This window comes from Syngnathus floridae, chromosome 15 (genome assembly GCF_059516105.1).
Source record: "Syngnathus floridae isolate MCC-2025c chromosome 15, RoL_Sflo_1.0, whole genome shotgun sequence".
Lineage (NCBI taxonomy): Eukaryota > Metazoa > Chordata > Actinopteri > Syngnathiformes > Syngnathidae > Syngnathus > Syngnathus floridae.
In genome coordinates, this window is record NC_142427.1 from 9,958,319 (window position 1) to 9,984,751 (window position 26,433).

Here is a 26,433-nt window from a genome sequence, read left to right on the forward strand (position 1 = left end):
TCCGCAGCGTCTCGCCGTTTTATCGCTGACTTAACCTCATTTAACGCGCTCGGCATCACATGCTGGAAAGTTCTGTCTTGTTCTCTGCACGGCCATTACCAAGTGTGTGTCTGGGAAGTCATGCTCTTCCAAATGAAATGCGTGACTTTCGATTTTTGACTTACCTTGTGACTATTTTATCGCACTTGTTGGATTGCAAGATTATACCTCACCGCCACTTCAAGTGCGGTTCTTGAAGGAGCTCGACAAGTTAATTAGCAGGCTTGCACGCACGCGCACTCAGGGCAGTCTGGTAATTGGTTGGAAATACGGACTGGCCAATCAGCGTCTCATCCGTGACGCCAAGTCACATCTGACTTTCCCAGCAGGAAGCAGGTGGGAGGGAAGCGCAGGACGTGCACGCATAGTCGCGTTGAGGAAGCTCCCGTGGCAAAAGGTGGCCGTCAAACGGGCCATCCAGGAAGTTCTCCATCGAGCCCACTTCCTGTTTGGTCGGACTCGCTACCGTCACAGCTTGAGGCCGCGACCCAGCCGACAAGGAAGCGCGCTCCTAAGCTGCTGACTGACGTGAGAGCCCTGAATGGATTTTTGACCCGGAGGTGCTCCGAGGAAGTCCTCAGTCTTGCGTCGCAACCTTTGCAAAATCCTGCTTGATAAGAACCGACAGACACTTTATTAGGTACACCATCCGCCAGTGGCAACCTTGCAAGAAGCTTCCGCGCTGTTTTTTCCTCCTCTCTCTGAGAACGGAAGCTTTGATTGAGCGACCATTCCTTCCTGACTTGGCGGCGTCCCATCCTGCCGCACAGGAAAGGTGTGCCTGTCATCTGCGTGTTCGCGAGGAGGAGGGAGAGGGGGTTGAATTCTCCAGGCGCTTGCAGCTGCCAGTATCGGTGGAGAAAAGTTTGGGACTAGCAGGTTCTGTGTTCCAATCTAGCATTGTCAGCCATTTTGTCCATCCGCAACAAACTGGAGAGTTCCCTGGATTCTTTGGGGACTTTTATTACCAGATTGAAATTTAAAGTATTTGACCATGGCAGCAAAGTTGGGTGAAAAAAAGTGTCGGCTTGCTACGCTGTCTGCCGCTCTGTGAAAAATGCAGCAGACCAGATAATCGAAGATGCCGCCAAGATGCTTCTTCACGCTCCCCACATGCACAGCTCACAAATTCCAACTTTAATCGCTTTTGCCCCGGCGGTCGCAGCTGCAGTTCGAAAGACGTAATCGGGGACCGACCGAAGGCTCGTGTGTATGTCGGCGTGTGGTGATATTTTATTTTACGACGGGACATATTTGCGTGTGTCGCCGTGGGGGGGCCGCCGCCGCCAAATGTGCCGGGCCTTCGCCATCTGCTGCTACTTACCCTGGTGTTGAGAAATTGCAAATTCGTGGCAAGTGTCCATGCGGACACATGTGACGCATTTACACACGTAAAAGTGCGGCGGCGGCGGCCCTGTGAGGAAGTGCGGAGGCCGGGCGAGCGGCGGCCCTGTGAGGAAGCGCATGGAAAGAACATGAAAGCTATCTTCTTATGGAACTGACTTCTCCCAGTGTTTTATGGCCCGGCATCCAAAATAAATCACTGCAGTCTAATTTTGGAGCGTGTTTGGCTTCTCGAGACTTATAATGCTGCCTACCAAGTTTTAGCTACTTCAGACTTTTTGCTGGGTCTACTCGTGGTTGAGATGTCTACCCAATTTCACGTTGGAACGTGAGTTCATCCTCTCAAACTCACTGAAATTCAAATTATTTCAAGGGGTGGCAGTGCCCCTGCCTCCCCACCTCCTAGCTCCGCCATTGCTTTGACTGCTCAAGAGCATCCTTTTGTCTCTTGCACGTTCCAGAGTTGGGAGCCAAAGTCCCTCCGTTCCTTCCCTTCTTTCTTTTCCTCTACAACCGCATCCCCCCCAAAAAAAGTGGGGAGGGAGGGGGAGGAGGGCGTGGTTCTGCTGCTGGAGGAGGAGAAGAAGGAGTGGTGGGAGTGGGCTCCAGCAGTCAGCCGGTCGGCGAACCTCACTCGGCTCCAGTGTGGATGCTCGTGCAGCACGGATTTCAAACAAAAGCAAAACAAACCCCCGAGGATTGGCGACGTGCGCGCTCTCACCTGACTCGCACGCGCGCGCGCAAGCAAGAAGGACGGAAGAACTCTTATGGAATTGCCCTATTTTCTTCCCCTCTCGTGTGAATGCGTCCTTTTTCTGCATCGCAATCAGCTTTACATCGGGGACACCAGCCAGAGGCGCGTGCGCGTGCATGTCCTTCCAATGAATGTAAGTCTGAGCACACGCACGCGCATACAATACATGCACTCGTTTTGCACAATGCACAGCTTCCATGTGCCGGTGTGCAGCATGCTGACGTGATTTTTTTTTTTCGGTGGGGGGGGTGCAAGCTGTCGTCTCGTCAATGGGTTGGTATCAATGAAAGATTCCGTTTGGGTGCCCTTGGCTTTTACGCAGGACCAAAAAACGGTTCGTTTGCGAATCCGATAAATCAATACTTCCGCGTGAGCTCCATTAATTGGTGGTGAATGCATATTTAATCTTCCAGTACGTGAAGAAGTGGACAATCCAAAAATGGGGCCAAGCAGAGGACGAACGTAGAATATGAAGCAGATGGAACAGACGGACAAAAGTATTAGGACAGCAGTCTGGGGAAAAAGTCTTCAGATAAATGGAAGCAAGTGACACAAAGGACAAAAGTATTGAGACACCTGCAGGAAGTGGAGAAGTTTATGGACATGATGAACAAAAGTATTGGGACAGGGACAGGAAAAAAATGTTAGCAAGTGAAAAACAGATTTGGACAAAAGTTTTGGAACAGGAAGTGAAAAACAGGATAGGGTGAAAAGTAGTAGGACAACTAAAGAACATACTGGACTCTTTGGACAAAAGTATCTGAAGAAAATGATCAGGGCGTGAGCTTCGTGCCCTACTGCAGCAGCCTCGTTTGTTTAGTCGGCCTGGTTGAAGCTGGCCTGTCACTCAAATTGATATGTGCAGCGCCACCTACAGCACAATGTGCTCTTGGACACAATTAACGGTATTTAAGAATGTCTTAAAAGACAGAGGACATGGGCCTGGAGTGTTGGTCTGGAGCTTATCGGCTAAAGTCAACACGGGCCTATTTGTGCACACGTGTGTGTGTGTTTGTGTGTGTGCACAAAAACAATAGTGCAGATTTGAGTCGGTTGTATTTATAGCAAGATGGGCTTATGTTAGTGCTTGCTGCTATTTATTTATATTTTAAATGGAATTTTATTCAGCCTGCATGTGCAATATATAAGCAAACCACTTTTTGCACTTTTCGAGCAAAGGCTCGTTTAGTATTGGCGGCGTGCGCCGTTGAGGATGGTCGTCCTTCCTCCCGGTCGATCGATGAGAATTCCCCGTTTCATTAGCGTCGCTCCTCGGGGGATGCGCCGTTGCCATGGCAGCTGCCGCTCGTCGCCGCGGTGGCCATCCGATCGGCCTTTGTCAAGCCAGCTGGAGAAAAGCAGACATAAGTCTATTCACGAGACAAATTGGAAAGAAAAGAGAGTAACAATTTGAGACGCACATACGGCTTGGAAATAAATGACTTTCTCCAAATGGTTCAAACTGAACACTTGGAGTGCTGCTCCTAGCAAGGCGACGACTGGACTCGGATCGAATGTCTCCTCATGGGTTTTTCATGAAGGCTCGACTTGCGCTCGCCAGCTCAAAACCGAGCAGGCATGTGTCCATTTTTTAAGTGGACGGACGCCGGATCGGGACAGGCGAGCAGAAATCCCAGGTATTGGGCCGGTACCAGACTCATTCCAACCTATCGAGTCCTCGCGAAGGCCGCCGACACCGTTCACCGATACTTTTACCGCCACGCTCGTCAAAGCCAGAAGCTCGGCCGTGTCGGCGGCTTCCAGATGCAGAGGTCAGCCGGCGTGACGGAGGGGCGGCTTCACGTGTCCCCGAGGGAGCCATCGCCGGATTATTAATGGAGCCTCCTTGGGGGGCTGCTAAAACGAGCGCATGAGTTCGCGGTCAGAGGGAAGCCTGCCTAGTAAATCACACTTTCTATTTTCTAGCAATATATCTCAAGGAGAAAGGGTCTTGTCTTCTTAATGGATATTCTTTTTTCTGTTTATACGGTTGCCAAGGAAAGTAAGACAAGAAAACTTTTGATGATTCTTCATTATGGGTCGTGCATTTTTGTTGTTCACACATTTCAGCATTGTTAAAACTAAAAGTTGATTTTCTCAAACATTTTTATCTTCTAAGTTAGCCATTAGCGTGTTAGCATGGCAGATGTGCGGGACATTCCTGGCGCTCAGCGTCCAAATTTTATTTGAGCGCCGGGAGCGAATGGCCCCCGGGCGGCCGACACTCGCCGTCATGGCGGCGTGTTTTGATTGGAAGGATTTCCCGCCGACTGGTGCCGACCCGTGGCGACGTGTAGCGTGACAGCATGTGTATGTCAAGCATATCTAATGGTGGAGGCGACGCAGCCCTGTTTGAGCTCCGCCATCCCGCTTTGATCACTCCATAAATATTCCAACCCAATAGCCCAAAATCAGGTTCTTGAAACATCTGCTTTGTCTTGGGTGTCCAGGTGTAGCTGAGCCATGTCTCTGAGAAGCAAAGGGTCGCGACGACGGCCCGGTGGCTCGTCTTTCCGCTCTCTTCTTTGGCGACCGCCCGTCTTCTTCGCCGTCATTCTCGTCCTGCTATGGTCCCCCGCCGCCGTCTCGGGGGCGCTGGAGCTCCAACTGGACGAGGAGCAGCCGGCGGGCACCGTCGTCGGGGACATCAGCGCCGGGTTGCCGCCGGGCGAGTCGACCAGCCTCTACTTCATCTCAGACCACGAAAGGTCGGGCGTGGACAGCGACCTGATCATCGACGAGACCACCGGGATCATCACCACGGCGCGCCGCCTGGACCGCGAACAGAGAGACCACTACAGCTTCATTGCCGTCACCATGACGGGCGTCACGGTGGAGGTGGCCATCACCGTCAATGACATCAACGACCACGCGCCCGAGTTTCCCAAAAGCAAAGCTCACCTCAAGATCCCCGAGCATACGGCCACGGGGACCCGGTTTTCCCTGGATCCGGCCAGCGACGCCGACAAGGACCAGTTCACTACGCAGGGTTACTCCATTCGGGAGGGGAACGTTGGTCAGGTGTTCCGTTTGGAGTCCAAGAGGGCAGCCAACAAGGCGCTGTATCTGGACCTGGTCATCAATGGACCCCTGGACCGGGAGAAGCGCTCCACCTACACCCTGGTCCTCGAGGCCTTTGACGGGGGCTCGCCCAGGAGGGCGGGCTCCATGACTCTAGAGGTGGCTGTGACGGACGTCAACGACCACGCACCGGTCTTCAACCAGAGCCGATACCACGCCATCATTTCCGAGAGTCTCCCCCAAGGAAGCAGCATCCTGCAGGTCGGTCGGCTTTTGTCTGAAAATGCGTCTCCATCCAGACACGTGAGGTTCAGGTAGAATATTTTGTTGCAGGTCTTTGCCGCAGACCAGGACGAGGGGGACAACGGCTTGGTCCTCTACGAGATCAACCGGCGACAAAGTGATCCCGAGCGCTACTTTGTAATTGACCTCAAGTCCGGAGTCATCACGCTCAACAGACCACTGGACTATGAGCTTAAGAGAGTCCATGAGCTGGTGGTCCAGGCCAGGGACAACGCCAGCCACCCGGAGGTAGGACACACACACAAACAGTGGACAGACCGGCTGACTGATGCCAAAGTCCGAGAGTTGAGGTTTTTCCTGAACGCGTGCCGATAAATGTTTCTCTTCCTTCCCCAGGTGACCAACGCTTTTGTGACCATTCACGTTCGCGACTACAACGACAACCAGCCCACCATGACCATCATTTTCCTGAGCGAGGACGGCTCGCCCAAGATCTCAGAGGGCGCCCAACCGGGCCAGTACGTGGCCCGCATCTCCGTCACCGACCCGGACTACGGCGAGTACGCCAACGTCAACGTGTCGTTGGAGGGCGGCGATGGAAAGTTTGCTCTCACCACCAAGGACAGTATCATCTACCTGATCTACGTGGACCAGGTTCTGGACCGAGAGGAGCGCGACTCCTACGACCTCAGGGTGATGGCCACCGATTCGGGCACGCCCCCGCTGCGGGCCGAGTCGTCGTTCACCATCCGGGTGACGGACGTCAACGACAATCCACCTTTGTTCGACCAGCGGACCTACAGACAGACCATCCCCGAGGCCGTCTACCCGGGATCTTTTGTCCTTCAAGTCACCGCCCGGGACAAGGACCAGGGTCCCAACGGAGAAATCCGCTACAGTCTCCTGAAGGGCAAGAACTCTCGCTCGGACTGGTTCTCCGTGGACGCGGTGACGGGGATCATCACCACGGCCGCCGTCCTGGATTTCGAGTCGGAGCCGTCGCCAAGCGTGACGGTGGTGGCGACGGACGGCGGGCGGCCGCCGCTGTCGTCCACGGCTCGGGTGGACATGGTGCTGCAGGACGACAACGACAACGCCCCCGTCTTCTCCAAGAGCTTCTACAACGCCACCCTTGAGGAGAACGCCCCGCCCGGGACCTGCTTCCTCCAGGTACAGTAAGACCTTCTTGCTAATGCTGCTGGTTTCTCTTGCTCCTGTTTGCATAGAACAGTTTTTGTACTGACTAGCCAGTCATTGAACCCGTCCCCCCCACCTTTTGGCTTCCCAAGTGTTTCCCAGCAACGTGTGTGCTGATATTTGCGTGCAAGCATCTGACATCCTGAGAAGGTAGAGGTCGTGAGAATGAAAGAGCAACTTAGAAGCTTTTTGTTGCAGCAATAAAATCGTAGAGTAGCGGCTGAGCGTCTTCCGCCCGTAGCGTGACTTGGTTTTGTGAGGAACGGCCTAAATCCGTGAAACATCTCTACGGGTCAAAGTCAGGGCCGCATCCGACTCGCCACATCACTTGGAAAAAAAAACCAAGAAATCAAAGTCTAAGGAAGGCTAATGCTAATATGCTAATAGGTTCTTGAGAGTGAAATGCAATCTGGCGTCCGGCTGATGATTTCAAGTGCAGCTGTTGCTCGTCCGGCCGCCGGGGGCGGGACGGGCTCGGCGCCGTCGTCGGAAAACTCACAAAAGTCGACGCGCGCGTGTCATGTGTAGGCGCGCTTGGCAGCTGCGAGAGATTTGGGATCCCGTTTTGAAAGCCACCAAGCGAAATGCTCTCGACAATCACAATTATCTCGGGATTGTCTGACTTTTTCTTGAAGAAAATCCAACTTCAAATTGAAATATTACATCTTTATTTTCTTGGTGTCTGTTTAATGGTTTGAGATTGTTATCCAAGAAAAAAAAAATGAATTATTGATGGCGTCTCATGCATTAGCGTGCACACACACGGGAATTTTCTTAATCCCCATTCCCGCTGGAGACGTATCGGTGAATGGAACGCAAAGGGATGACGGTTGCCATGGCGATGCGGTGAGGAAAGATGGGCGAAGGAGGACGGGAGGGGCCACTTCATCACTACCTTCCACTCCCACGTGTGTGTGTGTGTGTGTGTGAGGGGGGCTCCAACATTTGTCACCCTGTGGCTCCTGTGAAGGACGTCTGCAATGATGTCACGTGTGTGTGTGTGTTTGCATGTGCAAGGGTTGGGGTGCGCCATCTTTCAATAGGTTGGAGTCATCCTTCAGCCGTAACCATGGCAACCGGTCTCTAAGGACGACAGGGAGAGGAAAAAGGGAGAGACGGTCCTGATAGGGGGTCTTAAGGGGGGTTTCGGCCCTGTGTGTATTTTATGATAAGACATGATGGACAGTATTATTGCATTTTTTTCTTTGAATAATTTGAAATGAGGTCACCATAAGTGTCGCGTGGGGACTGTGGGAGTATTTTGGACGAGAGTGATCGAACGTCGGTCCGTGAGTTTGCAGGCCATATTGTCAACCACTTGACTTGCTCACAAATTCATCCGAATTAGATGAATTCTCGTTGTTTTCATTTTTTATGATATATATATATATATATTCTAGACGACATCTAATAAATTTAATGTTAGCATTAAATGTGGCCTACATGACAGCAGTGGCTCGAGCCTTTTGTTTCCTAAACGATCCAATTAAATACGGATTGAATTCGGCACGCACACACACGACAGCTGCTTTTCAAAAACTGAAACAGGGGGGGGGGGGCGTGTGTTAGGCACGAGTCCCTTTCCAGCCTCACTTAAACATGTTTGGAAAAAATGTCTCCCCCACACGCACACACAATGAGGTAAAAGTCGGTGCAATCTTTTGTCTGTCAGAGCGTAAAAACGTGGATGAATGGGCGACCGAACATCCACCCTCCCCCACATCATCTGCTAACAATCACTGGGGTGTGTGTGTGTGTGTGTGTGTGTGTGTGTGTGTAAAATGGATATGTGTACTTTCTACTCTGCGTCACTTTTTAACAATTGCAGAGAAACATGACTAAGAGAGCAATATATTCCCCCCCCCTCATTTAATTGTAATTTTCTGTTAGTATTTGTTAAGCAAGCATTTTTTTGTTAGTCTCTTGGCATTCCCTATTATTATTACTATTTGGAATTATTGCATGTATTATTATTTAAATGTTTTTATTCCCCATGCATGGCTTTTTTTTTCCCTCATTTAATTGTGATTTACAGTTGTTAGCTTTTGTTAAGTTAGCATTTTCATTTGGCAGCGTTAGCATCGCTCATAGTTTGTTTTGTGGTCCTTCTTTTGGTCGCTAATTTTGTGCGGTGACTCAATATTCTGCTCGAAAGGTTAGTCTCAAAGAATGGAGGACAGGGTGTGAGTAGTTTTGCAACCTCTGGGGATACAAAAGTCACCGTGTCCAAATGTAGCATCTGTAGGACTGTGACATATTTTCCCTCCTCACTTTCTGTTTTTTCACTTACATTTCATTTTTTTGCTTTCATCCGTCCGCTCGGTGACTGTGCCACGGCCGCACGCTCGGTCTCCGTGGCAACTTGAAATGAAACCAACCATTAAATACGACGTATTAAACACACGGTGCGTTACTGTTGGCGGCCGCAACAGGAAGCGGGCAGCGGTGAATAATCGGCGCCGATCTAAATGGCGTGACAGAGAAAATCTCCATCTGGCGTCGGCCTTTGCTTGAGTCGCTCCCCGGACTCGCCTGGACTCTGACTCATTCGCTGCTTTATTAGGAAGGAGGAGCGAAGGCACACAAATGGTCCGCCTGCTGCGACAGGTTGCACGCTATGCTGTGATTTCACACGGGTGGCCTGCAAAATTGCCACCTCGCTTTCACGCGGCAACACTGCGCAATTCGTATGTTGTGTGGCATTGTTGGGCCATGAGAGCAAAGTTGGAGTCGTCACAGTATGAAATTGTTGCGAGGTGCTAAATGGCGCCGGCGTGCTTTTGTGGCTAAGCGCTAGCAGCTTCTTTATCTGTCCGCAAACTGTTTGTTTGAAGCTTCCGCCGCGATTGGGGGCTCAGACGTCCACTTCCCGCCGCCGCGTATCGTCTCCGGCAGAACGTCCGCTCGCTCCGTCTTGACAATAGCGGCGAGGCTGACGGCTTCCCGCTTCCCGTCTGACGGCACAATGTCCCGGAAGTCTCAAGGATGGAGTGCAGCTTGCTAGGCCTGGGAAAATTCTCACCTTCCACGTCAAATATGAAAAAAACGAAAGAGCAGAACTAGCAGTTTTTCATTTCAATAGAATTCTCACAATGCTCAAGCAATAATTAAAGTCGTGAACCTCCCTTTGAAATTTTTTGACCTTAGGTCAACTTGTCTTCTGCACTTTGTCAGCGTTTTCTGACGCAGCAACAAAAGTCAGCTTGCGGCAATATTTGTGGCGGGACACAAAGTAAATTTAAAATCTTTGGTGTTTTTGAAGGAACAGTGGAGGAAGCACTTTCTCAAAATATTCCCCACCCCTCAAAACCAAAATGAGACCCGAGAAATGAGGCGGAAACAGGCCAAGAAAACGGACCCGCGTGTCGTTGGGCGGGATTGAAGAACCTAAAATAGGCCAAGGAAGGAAATGCACGTTGAATTAGAAATCGCGGGTTCAAAGGGGGAATACCCGTAAAGTTGAGCGGAACAAGGCGGCCATTGTGGGTGCACGGCGGGCGGGTGAAATTTCACGAGGCCTTTGGGGAGCCCTGCACTTGACACGTTTACGGCGACCTGTCCAAACCGCTGCTGCCGCCTTTGCATTCTCACACGCACGCGCACACCAAAAAAAAGATCCGAGCGATCCTCTTTGGGCCCTGCGCAATCTTTGAAATACTTTTGCCATGGCATAATCTTCACCCTAAGGCAGCTTTGATCAAGCTCTTAATTTTCTGTGCGACTCCCAGGCAGCTTTGGGGTGACCTCCTGACCCCCCCCCTTCATCATGTGACTTCATCACGTCCCGCCGAACAATGTCGGTGGTCCGTTCGGACCCCCCCGTGACCCTTTAATCCCCCCGAGTCCAGTCTGAGCCTGGAAACGTTCGTTTTTCGTCCTTACACTTTCTGGAAAGCAAAATGGCCGACGTCCCGCTGTCTAAATAAGCCAAACGGATCATTTGTCAACGAACAATGTGTTTTTTTTTTTAATTTATGGAAGCGTTTGTGTCTTTTGTTTATTTGAATGCGACCGGGAAGCGATAGAAAACGGGGTCACGGGCCCAGACGAAGGAGTACAAGAAGCGATGACATCACCGCCACGGATTCTACGGCACGATAAGCCGCTGCCGTCCGTCAAAAGACTTCTCGCTCCTCCTCCACTCACAGACAGCTGATGTGCAATATTTATAACCATTCATTTAAAATCCGTCTGGTGCCAAAAAAAGATCAACATGTGTGAGATGAGAACTTAACCTCGCTAACCGCTAACAGGCGTGCTAACGAAGCGCTTTGGGGCTCAGCTATCCAAGAGGAATGGTGTGGACGAGTTAAGTTTGAAAACAATCAAAATTGTGGCAAAGTATTCATTATCTTGTCTTCCATTTTGGATGGCGGGGGTATATTCATTTTTGGCATCGTGGTGTCTTATCCAATCAAAACATTGCCAGGAAGCGGTAGACTGTACACGCAATCTGTTTTTTTCTTTTCCTCCACTGGCCTGGAATGCCGCAGGATTTTTATTCCCTGGTGTGTTGGAGCGCCAGGCCGCCGTCACGAAACCTTGGAATTACGGAGGCTTGCCTCGTGTTATTGTCGGGAGGTCCAAGACTCAAAGAGAAAGGATTATTCTAACATTACTTTTATCATTGTTATGCTGTTCTTAATATTTTGACCCATGCAAGGAAATGCTCCAACCAAGTGACAGATTTTACCATCGGGTTGGCGTTAGCGTGCTAATGACGCTAATACAAGCTAGGAAGGCTTTTTCATTCCTACAAGACTTTAGCAGAGTTTTAAAAAGAAAATCTGACCCAAATCGTGTTTTATTTTGGACATTTGAAGACCTTTGCTGACTGCAGTTTGCTCAACATCAAAGTAGCTGGCTCGCGTTTGGCTCTTGTGGCTTCACGTTTACATTTTTCTTCGGTAAAAGGGAAGGAAACAAAAACATATACTTTGCCCTCCGAGAACAAGCGACCGCGAACAAAAACACGGATGAAAAGCGGTCGCCGTGGCTCACGTCTTACATCAGCGTGCTTCGCGACAGCGTTTCAGTCCAAATGTTAGCGTCTGCCACATTCAAACTTGACCACAAAGTGGACGAATTCAATGTCAGTGAACGTGAAGCCGGACTCTGTAATCTTCCAGTCAAAACATTTTGAATCTGGGACATTTGATCACTAATAACAGGCATGTCATATTAGCTAACAATGGCTACATTGGAGAAGGCTAATGTTCCGGGTTAGCGTGAGGCTAATCGCTACACTTAATTGGGTCGTTTCTCCAAAGCCTCACACAGACCAGATAATTCATCCAGCCGGCCCCTCATTCAATTTTCCTTCCATTTTCTTTTTTTGGCTAACTAGCGTGCGACAAACGGCCGCTTCTCCGATGACCTGTGTTTGACATGTGGCCGGGAGGTTCAGGCCCGGGTCAGTCGCGAGGTTAAAGGGGCGCCGTGTAATCCAGTTAGAGGACTCCACCGCTAACCGCACAATACACTTGAGCTCTTTTGTTTGGACCGAGGAGCGAATTAGCCGACATATATTAGCATCGCAAGCATGTGAGCGACCAGTTTGAGATAATTTTGAAGAAGGCGGAATGTTTCGTCTTGGAACGTTCTCCTCCTTGTTTGGGGTTTTTACTGGGTAACCATATTTGGTCACAAAACGGAAAAGCATTCAAGCCAAGGACAAAATGTAGCCTACGTCTTAGCGGGATGGCTGAGCTATATTTTCAATTCGAAAATGTTTCGATTCTGAAAAGTGAGCTCATCGTCTGAAAAGCCGTACTAAGTAGCAGCGACAATGATTTTTCTTTCATTTTGAAATATTGGGCATTTTTTCAGGGCAAATCGCAATAACAGTAAAATCTTACAAATTTTACAATGGAATTTAATTTCCTGAATGTTTTTCCTCGCTCTTGTTGGTCTACTTTGTTCCCCCTCATTTTCTTCATTAATTACACAGCAGGCTGTTTTTTGTTTTTTTTATCCCCCTTCCAAATATAGAAGTAAATCTCTTTCCATCCCCCGGTTCATCCCTCTTGAAATTCCTATAATAATTTCCAGCTGTGAACGCCACATGAAAGCGGCGGCTGTAATGGGGTGCTGAAAGGAGATGGTCAGCAGGAAAAACAAAAAGGAGGGGGCGAGGGGGGGGGGCAGTTGACTTCCAAGGTCTCGTGTTATCATCAGCCCTGCCTTTTGTCTCTTTGCCAAAATCACCCCCTCCCTCCCACCGCCTCGCACCGTAGACCTTAATTGTGCTTAACTCGTCAGTGGTGGAGGAACAAATTGATTGGGAGGGAGAAGAATGTTGATGTGAGGAATGTGTTGAGTCGAGGGGAGCTGTAAAAACAGCACAGCAATGTTTTTGCAATCAATCCTCACTAGTCCAGGTGTCTGTCTTTTTAGAACCTTCTCAGCCATCTTGCCTGACAGGAATGAACACCACCACTCCAAATAAGTCCAAAAAAAAAAAATCTGCATGTATCGAGTTACGCAATAGAAACAAAGCCCAAATAATCTACAAAATAAATATATGTGTCCTAATTGTTTTTGCATAATAATCACCAATTTAGGAAATAGAGAAAAAAAACCAACTTGCGAGAATCCACAAAGCATAATTTAGTCTCATGACAATTGCCGCTACTGTTTTTATTATTCTCATTCGCATTCCACCTGTTGTTGTCCTCATCTTGTATTTATTGCACCCAGCGTTTGGGGGACGTAAAACGAGGCATGCAAATAAATCTCGACTTACTTAAAAGGTTAAGCCCAGAGCATGTCGGCTAAATTTATGTTAGCGCCTTCACGTGGCGCGCAGATGTTTTGTCTGCACGCTCCATACTGATTTTTTTTTTTTTTTTCCTTTTCCAACAATAAAGTTGTCTGAATGTTAGCGTGCAGCCGCAAAGACCTGCTGGACTGTCAGGACCAGATCGCCATATTTGGACAATGGCGCTCCAAAAGATGCTGGGGTTAGCCTCGATAAAGTCAATCATTTTGTTTTCCGTCAGGTGTCCGCCACGGATGGCGACCGCGGTTCCTTCGGGGCGGTGTCCTACGCGCTGGCCTTGGGTTCGGGCGCCACGGCGTCCGCTCACTTCACCATCGACGAGGAGAGCGGGCGACTTTGCACCACAACGGCGGTGGACCGTGACGACGGGCCTGACGCCTATGAGCTGGTCGTCACGGCAACAGACGGGGTGAGAAACAAACCATTGTTTTCCCATTTTCTTTTTTGGTTGGTATTTTTTAGTCCATATTGCGGCCATCTTGGCAAGTCGAGGCGGGTTGAACAGCAGCTAAATGTTAAGGATTTACTTGAGTGTCATTTCGAGATTCCGCTAGTTCTTAAATACAAGCGGGGGATCAAAGATAAGTCATTGGCGGCTGATCCGTCTCAACTATGCAGCCGAGCCTTTTCGGGATTTGTTCCCCCGGCTCGGAGCAAATCCCCCAGATAAGAAAACGTTGGTCTTAAAAAAGTGCACGATAAGTCGGATTTGAGAAGAAGTGTGCGTGAACCAAGCCTAAGTCTCCTAACTTTATTGCTGGTATCAAAGTATAAAAGGAGGTTCTGACTTGTTGTGGGCTGCCCTTTCAAGGGCGGACTGAGCGCGACGGTCGGAGTCAGGGTTTCGGTGGCCGACGTCAACGACAACAGGCCCGCTTTCTACCCGCTCGTGTACGCGGTCAGCCTGAGTTCGCACAGTGCCCCCGGGACTTCTGTGGTCAAGGTGACGGCCCATGACCCGGATGCCGGCGAGAACGGGCGGGTGACCTACAAGGTGGCACCTAGGGGAGCTTCTGCCTTCTTCACCCTCAACAAAGACACAGGTGCGGATTTGCTGAAATTCATTTCGGCTGCCAAAAGCCACACCGTAATGATCTGCCCCGCTTCAGGTGTAATCTCCCTTTCGCGCTCGCTCCACGGCAAAGCCAACTCGGTCATCTCCATGGTGATATCGGCTCAAGATGGCGGCGGACTGACCGCTTCGGTGGACGCCAGAGTGAACGTGAGCGTGGTGGGAGGCGCCGTGTCGTCGCCCGTCTTCGAGCAGCCGCAGTACTTCTTCACCGTGTCCGAGGATGTTCTCCGGGGCACCTCGGTGGGAGTGGTCCGCGCCACCGCCAAAACAGGTCAGGAACCGGCAGCTCATCCACAAATGGGCTTTTTCTCACCGATACCTCTTGTGTCTTCAGTCCTTGCCAAAGATATCTCTTACTCCATCTCCTCTGGAGATCCTGATGGTTACTTCACCGTGGACGCCACGACCGGAACCATTCGCACCACCCTCCCCCTAGACCATGAAAGCTGTCCGAGGCTGGACCTGGAGATCCAGGCGCGCTTCGGCTCCCCTCCGGCTTTCGGTGCCAGTCGGGTCCGCATATCCGTCTCGGACGTGAATGACAACGCACCCACCTTCCTGCCCTCCTCATCGGAGTCACTCCTCCTGCCTGAGGTCACCAAGATCGGGACCGTCATCTACCGCGTTCAGGCCTCGGACAAAGACTCCGGTCAGAACGGTCAGCTAAGTTTCGACTTGGTGGCGGGCAGCAGCGGACAGAGGACTTTCGGCGTGGATCGAGGCAGCGGGGAGGTGCGTCTGATCGGGGGACTCTCCTATGAGAGCATCCCCCGCTACGACCTTCAGGTGGTGGCCAAAGATGGCGGGGCACCTCAGCTGAGCTCCACCTTCACCCTAGTGGTTCACATCCAGGCGCAGGATGCGCAGGGACCCCACTTTGACACGTTGACCTACCGCGTGGAACTTCGAGAGAACACGCCTCTCAACACACGCTTCCTCCAGGTTCGAGCTCTCAACAGAGAGGCGTCTAGTAATGGCGGAAGCGCCTCGCCGTCCGCCGACATCTCCTACCGCCTTCGCCCTGACGGCGACGCGGCCGGCTTCGGCATCGTGCCCGATAGCGGTTGGCTGTTTGTGAGAAGCTCTCTGGACCGTGAAGTCAAGGACATGTACCTGCTGACTGTGGAGGGGACCTCAAGCCAGGGCGGGACGGGGAGAACGGGAAGCGCCGCCGTCAGGGTGACCGTGACGGATGAAAATGACAACTCGCCCAAGCTTAGCCAGGAGAGAGTGTTCCTGGCTGTACGAGAGAACCTCCTGGCGGGAACGGGTTTTGGTAGGGTGTCCGCCACGGACCGAGATACCGGACCGAACGCCCGCCTTACCTACAGGCTTCTGCACGCCGACAAACACTTTCAGATCAATTCGCAGACAGGTGAGCGATTTTCTTTTCCATTGTGGTTCCTCGTCTCTTCATCTTTGGCCTGTTCCTTCCCTTCCAGGAGAAATTAGCACTCGCCAAGCCCTGGATCGGGAACGGCAGTCAAGCTTCCAGCTGACGGTAGTCGTGCAGGACGGCGGGACGCCTCCCCGCACAGCCACCGGCACGGCGCACGTCAGCGTGCTGGACGAAAACGACCACGCTCCGAGCTTCACCCACGCCCGGCCGGACAGAGAGCTCCTCTTTCAGGTTGGGAGATGTTGGAAGGAATACAACACAAAGAACGTCTGGCTAACGTTTCTCTCTTCTAGGTGAACGAGGGGCTTCCTTCTGGCACCATCTTGGGTACCGTGTCCGCCAAAGACCCGGATGAGGGCGAAAACAGCACCATCTATTATTCTTTAGAAGGCAAGCTTTACTTTCGACACAGAGATCTCAGACCACTTCAAAACCATCTGACCCGCTTGCTATGATTTCCTCCAAAGGCTCCAGAGTGGAGCGCTTCTCTCTGAACGCCGCCACGGGGGAGCTCCGAACCGCCGCCCCGCTGAGGTGGGCGGAACGTGCCGAGTACGTCCTGACCGTGACCGCCGCCGACCACGGAACGCCGAGCCTCAGCTCCGCCTGCCAGCTGCGGATTCAAGTAATCACGCATCGTCGGCAAATCCGCAGTCTTTTTATAGACGTTTCCTCAGTGTGGCTTGTCGAAAAGATTGCGAGAGGAAAGTCGGGGTGAATACGAGCCCTATGTAAACAAAAGTTTCCCGGCAATCTGTTTGAGTGCTTCCTGCACTAAAGGTTAGCGGAGTCATCAGAACTTGGAGCTCATCCGGGCTGACTTCGTGAACTCGGGTCGATCCCCGCAGATCAGCACTGATATCTTTAACGATGGCGACAATCTTTGAGTGAGTTCAGAACGGAAATGGCTGCTAATCTGAGGAGGGGGCGGCCGACCTGGGTTTCGTTTTTGAGATTAGAGGGAGGGTCACCTTGGAATCAAACGTTTCCATATGTGACCGGGGCCAGCTGCGTTGCTTCGCAGCAAGATAAAGGTGCCAAAAAATAAAAATAAATACACAACAGGTGAGATCTTCACGACAATCACCATCTTGAGTAAAGAATAGCATTTTTTCTTACTTGCAATAATATTAGCAACAGAGGAATTGCGTGTGACATCTGGTCATGTTCTTGATTAGAGAAGAAAGCCATTTTTTCTCAAGGTTGCTCCCGCTGAGGTTCTGGCTTGATTTTTTTCTAGCTGCGTGGCCTTCACAATCCCCTGAGACCTTCAGTAATGGAGCAGACGCAGAGTCTTAACCTTCATCGTCCAATCAAATGATTGGAGCAGACAGGTCTAACCTCGCCTCTGATTTGCAGGTTTTGAGCTCCGCCAAGTCATCCCCGATGCCAAACGTGCTGTCCATGACGCTGAACGTGGTAGAAGGAGCTCCCCCGGGCTCAGTAGTGGGCTCCGTGCACCCGCCTGATGCCGTCCCAGATGGCCAGGTCACCCACCTGGTGGTGGACGGGACGGACCGGGACGGGACCTTCATGGTGGACCGCTTAAAGGGCGACGTGTACCTGGTGCAGGAGCTGGACTACGAGAAGGCTTCTGAGTACATGCTACACGTGGAGGTGTCCGACTTCTCCCGGGCCTTTCCCAGCAGCCATCTGGTGAAACTGAGCATCCGGGTGCAAGACAACAACGACCATTCGCCACGTTTCGCAGAGGATCCCGTGACGGTTGTCGTACCCGAGAACCTCCAGCCGGGAGCCTCCATATACACCTTCCAGGCTGTGGACCAGGTAGCAAAACACTTCTTTTAGCATAGCAGTTAGCATAGCATAACTGGTCTTCACACACTCAGGACGGCAGCAGTCCCAACAGCGAGTTGCGTTACTCCATCGAGCAGCGCTGGCCGGATGAGGCCAACCTGCTGAAACTGGACGCTGTCAGCGGCGTGCTCACCCTCGGGGAGACCCTGGACCGCGAAACCACGCCGTCTCTTCACCTGGTTGTCCGGGCTACCGACCAAGCGGTGGACCTCGCGCAGAGGCGCTGGGCTTCAGTCACGGCGCAGGTGTTCATCATCGACCAAAATGACAACACTCCCATCTTCAGTTCGCCCGCCGCCGTCAGCGTGATGGAGGATCAACCTGTCGGGTCAGTTAGCTTGCATCCGCAGTTGGCGTCTCGTCCTAAAAAAGTGCTTGAACTTTTTTTTCTCTCGGATAGCTTTGTGATTTTGTACGTGATGGCTCGGGATGCGGACGAAGGGGAGAACGGTCGAGTGTCGTACAGAATCCTGACGGGAAACGGCGCCGGTCACTTCGGTCTGAACCCCAACACCGGTAAGTAGACCACCCTTATGAACTTGTGCATGCGATCCTTTTTCGAGGAATAATATTTCACCTCGGTGGTGACTGAAGTTGAGGTCAGGTCGTAACTTGATGGAACTTCCAGATGGTGTGAAAGTCTTCTGGGTGCGAATTGTTTTAGCTTGCGGTTTGTTTTCTCAGACGGTATTCATTTTTAACAGTCGAGAAGCAAGTACAGTAAAAAAAAAAAAATGGACGCCGGTTATACGTAGCAAAGGTCACCATGCGCAAATGAAACTGACGTGACGTCGAGAAATAATACACTAATGTCCCGGCAGGCTCGCTGTCCATCTTGAAGGCGCTGGACCGAGAGGAGCAGGAAGTCTTCAATCTGACGGTGATGGCGGAGGACGGCGGGATGCCTTCGCTCTCCTCCACCCAGAATCTCTGCGTACAAGTGATGGACGTCAACGACGAGGCTCCTCTTTTCCAAAAGACTGAGTTTGAGGCCCGGGTTCTGGAGAACCAAGGGCCAGGCACGACGGTGCTGACGGTGGTGGCCACCGACAGAGATCAAGGTTGGGCTCTCGATGACGACAAAGTTAGTTTGTAAGATTTTTCATCTCTGTGTGTTTATACGCAGGGTCCAATGGGCACGTGACGTTCGGGGGTGTGACGGAGGAAGGCTTTGTCATCAACCCGTCCACCGGCGTCATCACCACCACCGCTGAGCTGGACAAGGAGCTTCGGGATCACTACATCCTCACCGGTACTCAACCTGACTTGACAGCGACGGCCATTTTTGTAGTCCATCCATCCAACAGCAAAGTCCGTCTTTCTGTCCAGTATACGCCCGGGACGGCGGGATGCCCCCCAACTTTGCCAAAGCCACGGTGCGTGTGGAGGTTGAAGACGTCAACGACAACGCTCCGGTTTTCGCTCGGCCGTGGTATGGCCTGGAAGTGCCTGAGAACCAAGACCCCGTGGAGCTGTGCATCCTCAGGGCTAGCGACCCGGACTCGGGTGCAAGCGGGGAGCTGGAGTACAGGATTACCGGTGAGAGCGGTTCTGTCAGTCCTCCTTGCCAAATATTTCATTAGTGTGCTGGAACGACTCACTTGCTTCTTTGTTTTTGGCCGGGCGATGTCTGCATATAAATCTACGGGTCTGACACCAGTCTGGCTCTTGACGTCTGACTTTAAAAATAGCACTTGGGCCTCTCTGAAATCTTTCCTCATTTTTGCTCCAGCTGGAGACCCAGACGGGGACTTCCATCTCCATGCCAGCACGGGAGCCCTGTCCACTCAGCGGGGCCTGGACAGGGAGACGAAGGCCCAGTACACCCTGGAGGTGACGGCCACGGACCGAGGTGCCCCGCCTCTCAGCACCGCCGTCACGGTGGAGGTCCGAGTCCTGGACGTCAACGACAACAGCCCCGTTTTTGGCAGGAGCACATACACTACTGATGTTTCGGAAGACGCCGCCGAGGGATTGCAAGTCCTGGCGGTAGACAGATGTTGCTTTCTCGTCCTTCGTCCTCGTTGTGCCTTATTTGAAGTAAATGTTGTTTTACCTATTTTGATTCGTTTCCAGGTGACGGCGACGGATGTGGACGATGACGTGAACGGGAAAGTTCTGTACTTCTTGAGCCACGAGGCTCACGGCGCGTTCACCGTGGACGAGCGAACAGGTCGCATCACCACGTCGGCCCCGCTGGACCGCGAAAAGCGAGCGTCGTACAGCTTCCGAGTGTTTGCCACCGACCTTTCCCCGGCTTCACCCCGGAACTCCTCTGCTCAGGTAAGCAAAGTTAAACACTCGTTCTGTCATTACTTAAAACAATCTTTGCATATAAGCTAATGAAAATTCTTCTTTCTTAACCTCGGCTTCAAGGTGACCATCACCATCACGGACGTCAACGACAACACGCCCATCTTCATCCAGGACCCGCTGGTGGTGGAGGTGTCAAGCAGGAGGTCCCAGCGGGTTCTGGCTACCATGAAAGCCGAGGACAAGGACTTCGGGGCCAACGGCTCGGTGTTTTATCGCTTCGCCACTCCCGTGAAGGGCTTCAGCATCAATTCTCTGACCGGGGAAATCCAGGCCACAGAGCCTCTGGAGACTCTGTCCCAGGCCCAGAGGACTCTTATCGTGGAGGCCATGGACCAGGGCACCCCGGCCCAGTCTGCGCAGGGCGTGGTGGTGATCTACGTGAAGGAGGTGGAGTACAGCGGCATTCGCTTCTCCAGGAACGCCAGAGATGTCAGCATACAGGAGAATGCGGCTCAAGGTTCGACATATTGCAAAGGGAAGCTTGAGAATCAGAATTTGATGTCCATCCTCTGCTCCTGTAAATTAGGTACAGCCGTGGTGCAGGCTCAGGCCCAGTATCCGGATGGAAATCGCAATGGCATCGGCTACAGCATCTTCAGTGGGAACAGACGGCAGGCCTTCAGGATCAACTCGGCCACAGGTGAACACAAGTGATGGAAGGAAATGTCCAAAGAGCTGGTCATTCACCCGTGTCTTCTCCAGGGGAAATCTGGGTGCAAAGCTCCAAGGGTTTGGACTTTGAGGACACGCCCAGGCTGCGTCTGGTGGTGAAGGCCGAGACCGTGTCCTCCACCTCTTTCATCGGCATCAACTTGCTGCTTCAGGACGTCAACGACAACCTCCCTCGCTTCCAGCTGCAGAACTACGTCGCTTACATAAGGGAGGCTCGGGGATACGAAACGCCAATCATACAGGTACTGAGCGATTCGGCGACTTGCTGTTGGACTTTTTAACTGTTTTTAACTTGCCCAGGTCGTGGCCGAGGACACGGACCAAGGCCAGAACGGTCAGGTGACCTACTCCATTCAGTCATCAGGCATGAGCGGATTGTTCAAGATTGATCCGATGACGGGGAGCGTCACCACCACGGCGATCATGGACCGTGAGATCTTTACCCAGACCAAGTAAGGCTACAACGCTACGAGGATGCTATCGAAAGACTCCAGTATTTTATATCAAACATCTTGGTCCAGGCTGGTGATAACAGCAACCGATAGAGGAAGTCCAAGACTGGCGGGTTCAGCGACTCTGACCGTGATCATCGTGGACCGGAATGACAACAGTCCCACGATACCCTTACCACAAGAAATCCGCATCTCAGAGAGTACTTAACGATACTACTCGATTATGTATACCTTGCGAGGCTGAACACGACTGACATGGTCCTTGCGTTCGTCAGACACGTTAATAGGTACCGAGATCACCCTGGTGACGGCCAACGATGTAGACTCGGGTCCCGCTCTGGCCTACTCATTGCACATGGACCCAAGCGCCATTGGGAAGTTCGGGATCCACCGCTACACTGGAGGTGTTTGGCTCACCGCCCCGCTGGACTTTGAGGAGAAGACGTGGTACACAGTGACCGTCAGAGCCACCGACAGCCAGCACCACGCGGAGGCCAACATCACGATCCTGGTCCAGGATGTCAACGACAACGTACCGGCCTTCACCCAGGACCTCTATCAGGTAGGATGATCCCATCGGTCATTGGGACTAATACAAAATGCATTAGCGATGGTTCGTAGTGTAACCCTTAAAAAGTCGAAGCACTCAGGAGTCAGGGCGCCTTTCGTTCCTGATACGACAGGTGACCCTACCCGAGCACACGGCAGCTGGCAGTGCGGTCGTCATGGTAACAGCAACCGACAGGGATTCCGGAGAGAACGGAAGGATTACCTACAGTGTCATGTCGTCCACTCAGGAGGGCTTCTCCATTGATCCCAATAACGGTAGACGAGCACTTAGTCCTGTTGGAAAGTCAGAATGTCTCACTCTTTGCCTCTCTGACCCATTCCAGGAACCTTGTTCATCAGCCAACGAGCAGAGTTTGACCCTGAACGTCCTTCCATCAATGTGGTCATTGAAGCTCGCGACGGGGGCTCCCCCCCGCATTCCGCCCTCGCCACCATCCAGGTTCAAATCGCTGACGTCAACGACAATGCCCCCGTGTTCCACCAATCAGAGTACAGGTCAGTTTGGGTCGAAGGAAGACAATACCAGGAAGATAATGCCAGGAAGACAATGCCGTAATGTTCTTTATTTTCATTTCCAGAGCGACAGTTTCAGAGGACACCATCCCTGGAGTTACAGTCTTGACATTCGAGGTCTCCGACAGTGACCTCTCCCGGGAAAATTGCGGCTTGGACTTTGCTATCGCTAGCGGCAATGAGGGCTATGCCTTCCATATGGAGAGCAGTGTTCGATTCCTGGAGGGCCGCGGCTTCCAAACTGTTGGCTCGCTGCTCTTGGCCGAGGGTCTGGATTTTGAAACCAAACCGCTGTACAATCTCACCGTGGTGGTGTCAGACCGTGGCGTGCCCCAGAGGAGCTCCAGCGTTGCCGCCGTGATCACCGTCGGCGACGTCAACGACAATCCGCCGATTTTCAGCAGGGCAGAATATGTGGTGGCGTTGAGCGAAGGGGCCGTCGCTGGTACAGAAATCATCCGACTGACCGCGACAGGTACCTAAATCTCGTCCTGGTCGGGTCATACCGGTCTCTGTTAATTGAGAACCTTTCTTTCCCAGATCCAGACTCGGCGCCCAATGCGGAGGTCCGGTATGCCATCAGCTCCGGAGACGAGGTCAACCTTTTCGCCGTGGACCAGTGGACCGGAGCTCTGCGGCTTCAGCAGGCTTTGGATCGCGAGCAGAGGTCCACTCACACCGTCATCATCCAAGCCACAGACGGTCAAGGACATTTGGCTCTGGTTCCCGTGCTTGTGGAGGTCAAAGACGTGAACGACAATCATCCGTTCTTCCCGGTGGAAGTCCTGACGGCAAGCATCAGAGAGAACCAACCGGCAAATTCGGCCGTGACGGTTCTCCATGCTATCGACCACGACACGGGAGTCTTCGGCCAGTTGAGCTACTTCATGCTCGAGCGCTCGCCAGCAGGAAAGGACTTTTCCATGGATTCTGCCACTGGAGCCATCAAGAGCAGGAATCCCTTTGACTTTGAGAAGATCAATTCGTTCAACTTTGTCGCACTGGCAGTTGATGCGGGAAACCACTCCGCCACCGTGACTGTCCAGGTGTATGTCACAGGCGAGGACGAATACGATCCCATTTTCACATCCTCCCATTTCTCCTTTGAGGTCCCAGAGGATGGCCGGAAAGGTCAGAGCATAGGTCAAGTCCAGGCCAGTGATGAGGATGGAGGTGTCGATGGGATCATCCTCTACTCCTTCCCCACTAGCTCTCCGTACTTTGAAATCAACAAAACCACTGGTGTGATTGTCCTCAAGCTGGACAGCTCGGGGAGCGGTCGCAGGAGCAACGGTGGATCGGGTCGAGCCAAAAGAGAAACCCGGCTGATGACTCTGGACGTGAGAGCTCACAGTCCTCTGGCTGAATCTCGCCACTCCACGGCGCATATCTCCATCGATGTCACCAACACGGGCTTCGGCCTGGCCCCCGACGTTAACGTCTTGCTGATCATCATCATCGCCGTGTCGCTCGGCGTCATCGTTCTTCTTGTGGTCATGGCGACTGTGGTGTTTCTGGTCAAGTCGCGCAGGAGGAAGAAAGCCCAGAATGCCACCGACAGAAACCAGGCCTCAGAAACCGCTCTGAAAAACTGCAGCTCGGGACAAGGAGGGGAAATGATCTTCCATCAAGCCTTGCCGGGCTATATCGGAGAGCAGGGGAGTGGCGGCGGGGGTTCGTACACAAGAGGAGGGTCCCTCGATCCGTCACACTCCAGCGGGAGAGGATCCGCCGAGGCGGCAGAGGATGACGAAATTCGGATGATAAACGAGTACCCTCGCGTGGCCTCCATCAGCTCCTCCATGCAGGAACATATCTCGGCCAGGGGACCAGATTCTGGCATTCAACAGGACGCCGACCAACTCTCGGATGTCTCCTGCGAGCCTGCGGCTTTGGAAGGGAGCACTTGGTTCAAAGGCAAAAAAATGGGTGGGGGTCTCAGTGGAACTTTGCTCTCTGGGCAGCTCCCGGTCTATCGGGACGAGGGAGGTGGCTACCTGGGAGTCGGCCGGGGTCTGAATATTACCCTCCCGAAGGAGTACGCCTTCCCCGAGGATGGCAAACCATCTGTGGATGGTTCTCTCACAGCTATAGTGGCCAGTGACGAGGAGCTCCGCGGGAGCTACAACTGGGACTACCTACTCAACTGGTGCCCTCAGTTCCAGCCACTGGCCAACGTCTTCACAGAAATCGCTAGACTGAAAGATGAGACGGCCCAACAGAACCCCAGTGGGCGCCAGCCCTTCCAACCCAAGCCCAAAATGGATTCCAAAGCCAGAATCGACCCGCCGCCGCTCATTACTTCGGTCGCCCACCCGGGGGCCATGTCGGTGCCGCCCAAAGTGCCTGCGATGGGACGGACGTTCCCCCACTTAGTATCCCTACGCCGGTCCCCCATCAGCCACGAGGGTTCCATTTCCTCGGCCGCCATGTCGCCCAGCTTTTCCCCGTCGCTTTCCCCGTTGGCGGCACGCTCTCCCGCCGTCTCCCCTTTCGGTGTCAACCAGGGACCCTCGGCGTCCATGATCAGCACCCGGGAGCCCTCGCTGGAGCGGAGTCCTGATCATGAGATGAGAATATGAGGGCCACGGACTATTTCTAGAACCTTTTTGCGCGTTCCATGGACTGGCGTTTACAGGGGTTCTCAGACTTTTTGGCTCCAGGGGGCCCTTCCGTGTCTTTCCGATCACTTTGTACCCATAAATGCCATCGGAGTTAGTATGATTGAATCTAGGTATGCACTTTTTTAATCATCCTAATTTATTGTCCTCACAGCGTTGTTCCCTCGCTGGCTGGCCAGAGAGCGCCATGTTTACGCCTTTTTGCATTTCAGTGTTAAAAGTGAAACAAAATGGACGCCAACGGATTGTTTCCATGTGCCAGTGCGAATCCGACATTTTTTTTTTCCCACATCAAATATTGACACGAGATTGTGTATTTGCGTATATGTATATTAGGATTCAGGATTGTGTGATTGTTAGCCGGGTAGCGCCTCGAGTGTGGATTATTTATTTTCTACATTGTTCTTAATTTTCTGGGCTCAAATTGCAGATCGAAACAGTTCGAGCAGAATCACCTCTGTGTCTTTACGAGCGCTTCCTGCATTGTTGATGATGCCGTTCATCTCAGCACAAATATGCAAACTTCACCGCACTTGGCCCAACGCGGCTTTGGGGCAAAGGCTCGCCAATTAGGCGGAAAGGATTACAACATGCACGCAAAGTCCTGAACAGTATTTCCAAATAATTTCCATATCACCCTCATGCAGTTTCTCAAGCCTCCGAAAACAAAGAGCTCAATGGTACTGTGCTCGTTTTTTAAAAGCAAATAAAGCAAGCAAATAAATTCCCCCACTGGTCCCCCCGGGGGACGCATACGGACACAAACTGGAGTCTGCTCTTTTTCCTCTTTGAAGAGTTGAAAAACAGTGATGGCATGTTCTGGGAATGACGATGACCTTAAGTCCAGGATTTTGTCAATTTTAGGGGCGGGGACGTTTCAGATGAGCTCATAGAAGGACAGTGGAGATGTTCCGCATTGAGAAGAAAACATTTTCACAGCCTTAAGGGGGTGCAGGGGGTCTGGACCACCACTTACCTTTAATATTAAATGGACATTTTTTTTATTAAAGTCCTTTGTGGGAGATGTCCCCTCCTGTCTGCAACTATTTATTATTTATTTATTTATTTACAGGAGAATTCTTTGGATTTGTTTTTTTTGTATTTGCAATTGCGCTCACGCCAAGCTCAGATAAAAGAATCCAAATGTAGTAATTTGGCGCCAGCAACTCTTGTCCCCAAATGTCCATTTGCAAATATGATGTCATGGTTTGCAAAATTTGTTTTATGCGTGGTGCCATTTAAGCCAGGAACACATTATTTCCACCTTCATTATTTCCTAGGGGGGAAAAAAATGTTCCTGTCAATCAAAAGTCAACATTATTAACCTCGCAAAGGCAAATTTGCCGACTAATGAGTTTCCCTTGTCTCTGATATTTTATTTTCCATAAACATGATTTACTGGCTGACGTACAGAATGCATTGCTCTCGCTCCCGACATGGAAATTTATTAGCCGGTTTCTTGTGTCAGCCCGAATGTGGAGAATGCGCAGGAGTCGGAGTCTTTTACGACTTGGATCACGGCCCAAGTATTCCGTTAAGGCAACACTGAAACTTTGTTCTCGTCTGACATCGAAATTACAATCACTTCAAAACAAGTGGACGAGAACATCGCCAGGAC

General features: G+C 51.8%; 1 protein-coding gene across 3 annotated transcripts; it reads left to right on the forward strand.

The window, feature by feature from the left end:
• Positions 1-368: 368 nt before the first annotated feature.
• Positions 369-25,809, forward strand: dchs1b (dachsous cadherin-related 1b). 3 transcript variants are annotated; one of them, XM_088398357.1, is made up of 29 exons: positions 369-2,270; positions 4,588-5,419; positions 5,492-5,689; positions 5,798-6,571; positions 13,600-13,788; positions 14,191-14,422; positions 14,489-14,725; positions 14,789-15,829; positions 15,897-16,084; positions 16,147-16,243; positions 16,321-16,478; positions 17,213-17,641; positions 17,704-17,999; positions 18,072-18,187; positions 18,493-18,732; positions 18,798-18,923; positions 19,001-19,210; positions 19,404-19,660; positions 19,748-19,954; positions 20,048-20,444; positions 20,514-20,627; positions 20,690-20,901; positions 20,960-21,111; positions 21,181-21,311; positions 21,387-21,673; positions 21,795-21,936; positions 22,005-22,176; positions 22,260-22,669; positions 22,735-25,808. In XM_088398357.1, exons 2-29 carry the CDS (start codon positions 4,601-4,603, stop codon positions 24,774-24,776), a joined length of 9,873 nt encoding a protein of 3,290 aa, XP_088254483.1. In that variant the 5' UTR covers positions 369-2,270; positions 4,588-4,600; the 3' UTR covers positions 24,777-25,808. The 3 variants fall into 3 exon arrangements, with proteins under 3 accessions (XP_088254483.1, XP_088254481.1, XP_088254482.1); XM_088398355.1 differs by having other exon boundaries at positions 14,489-15,829; positions 22,735-25,809; XM_088398356.1 differs by having other exon boundaries at positions 369-679; positions 14,489-15,829; positions 22,735-25,809.
• Positions 25,810-26,433: the final 624 nt, after the last annotated feature.

What these genes read in the sequence shown, in the direction of transcription:
- dchs1b (XM_088398355.1), top strand. Translation starts at nt 4,601, where the DNA reads ATGTCTCTGAGAAGCAAAGGGTCGCGACGACGGCCCGGTGGCTCGTCT. An exon ending in ATGGAGGATCAACCTGTCGG is followed by an intron (nt 18,000 to 18,071) that starts GTCAGTTAGCTT and finishes TCTCTCGGATAG; the next exon opens with CTTTGTGATTTTGTACGTGA. An exon ending in CGGTCTGAACCCCAACACCG is followed by an intron (nt 18,188 to 18,492) that starts GTAAGTAGACCA and finishes ATGTCCCGGCAG; the next exon opens with GCTCGCTGTCCATCTTGAAG.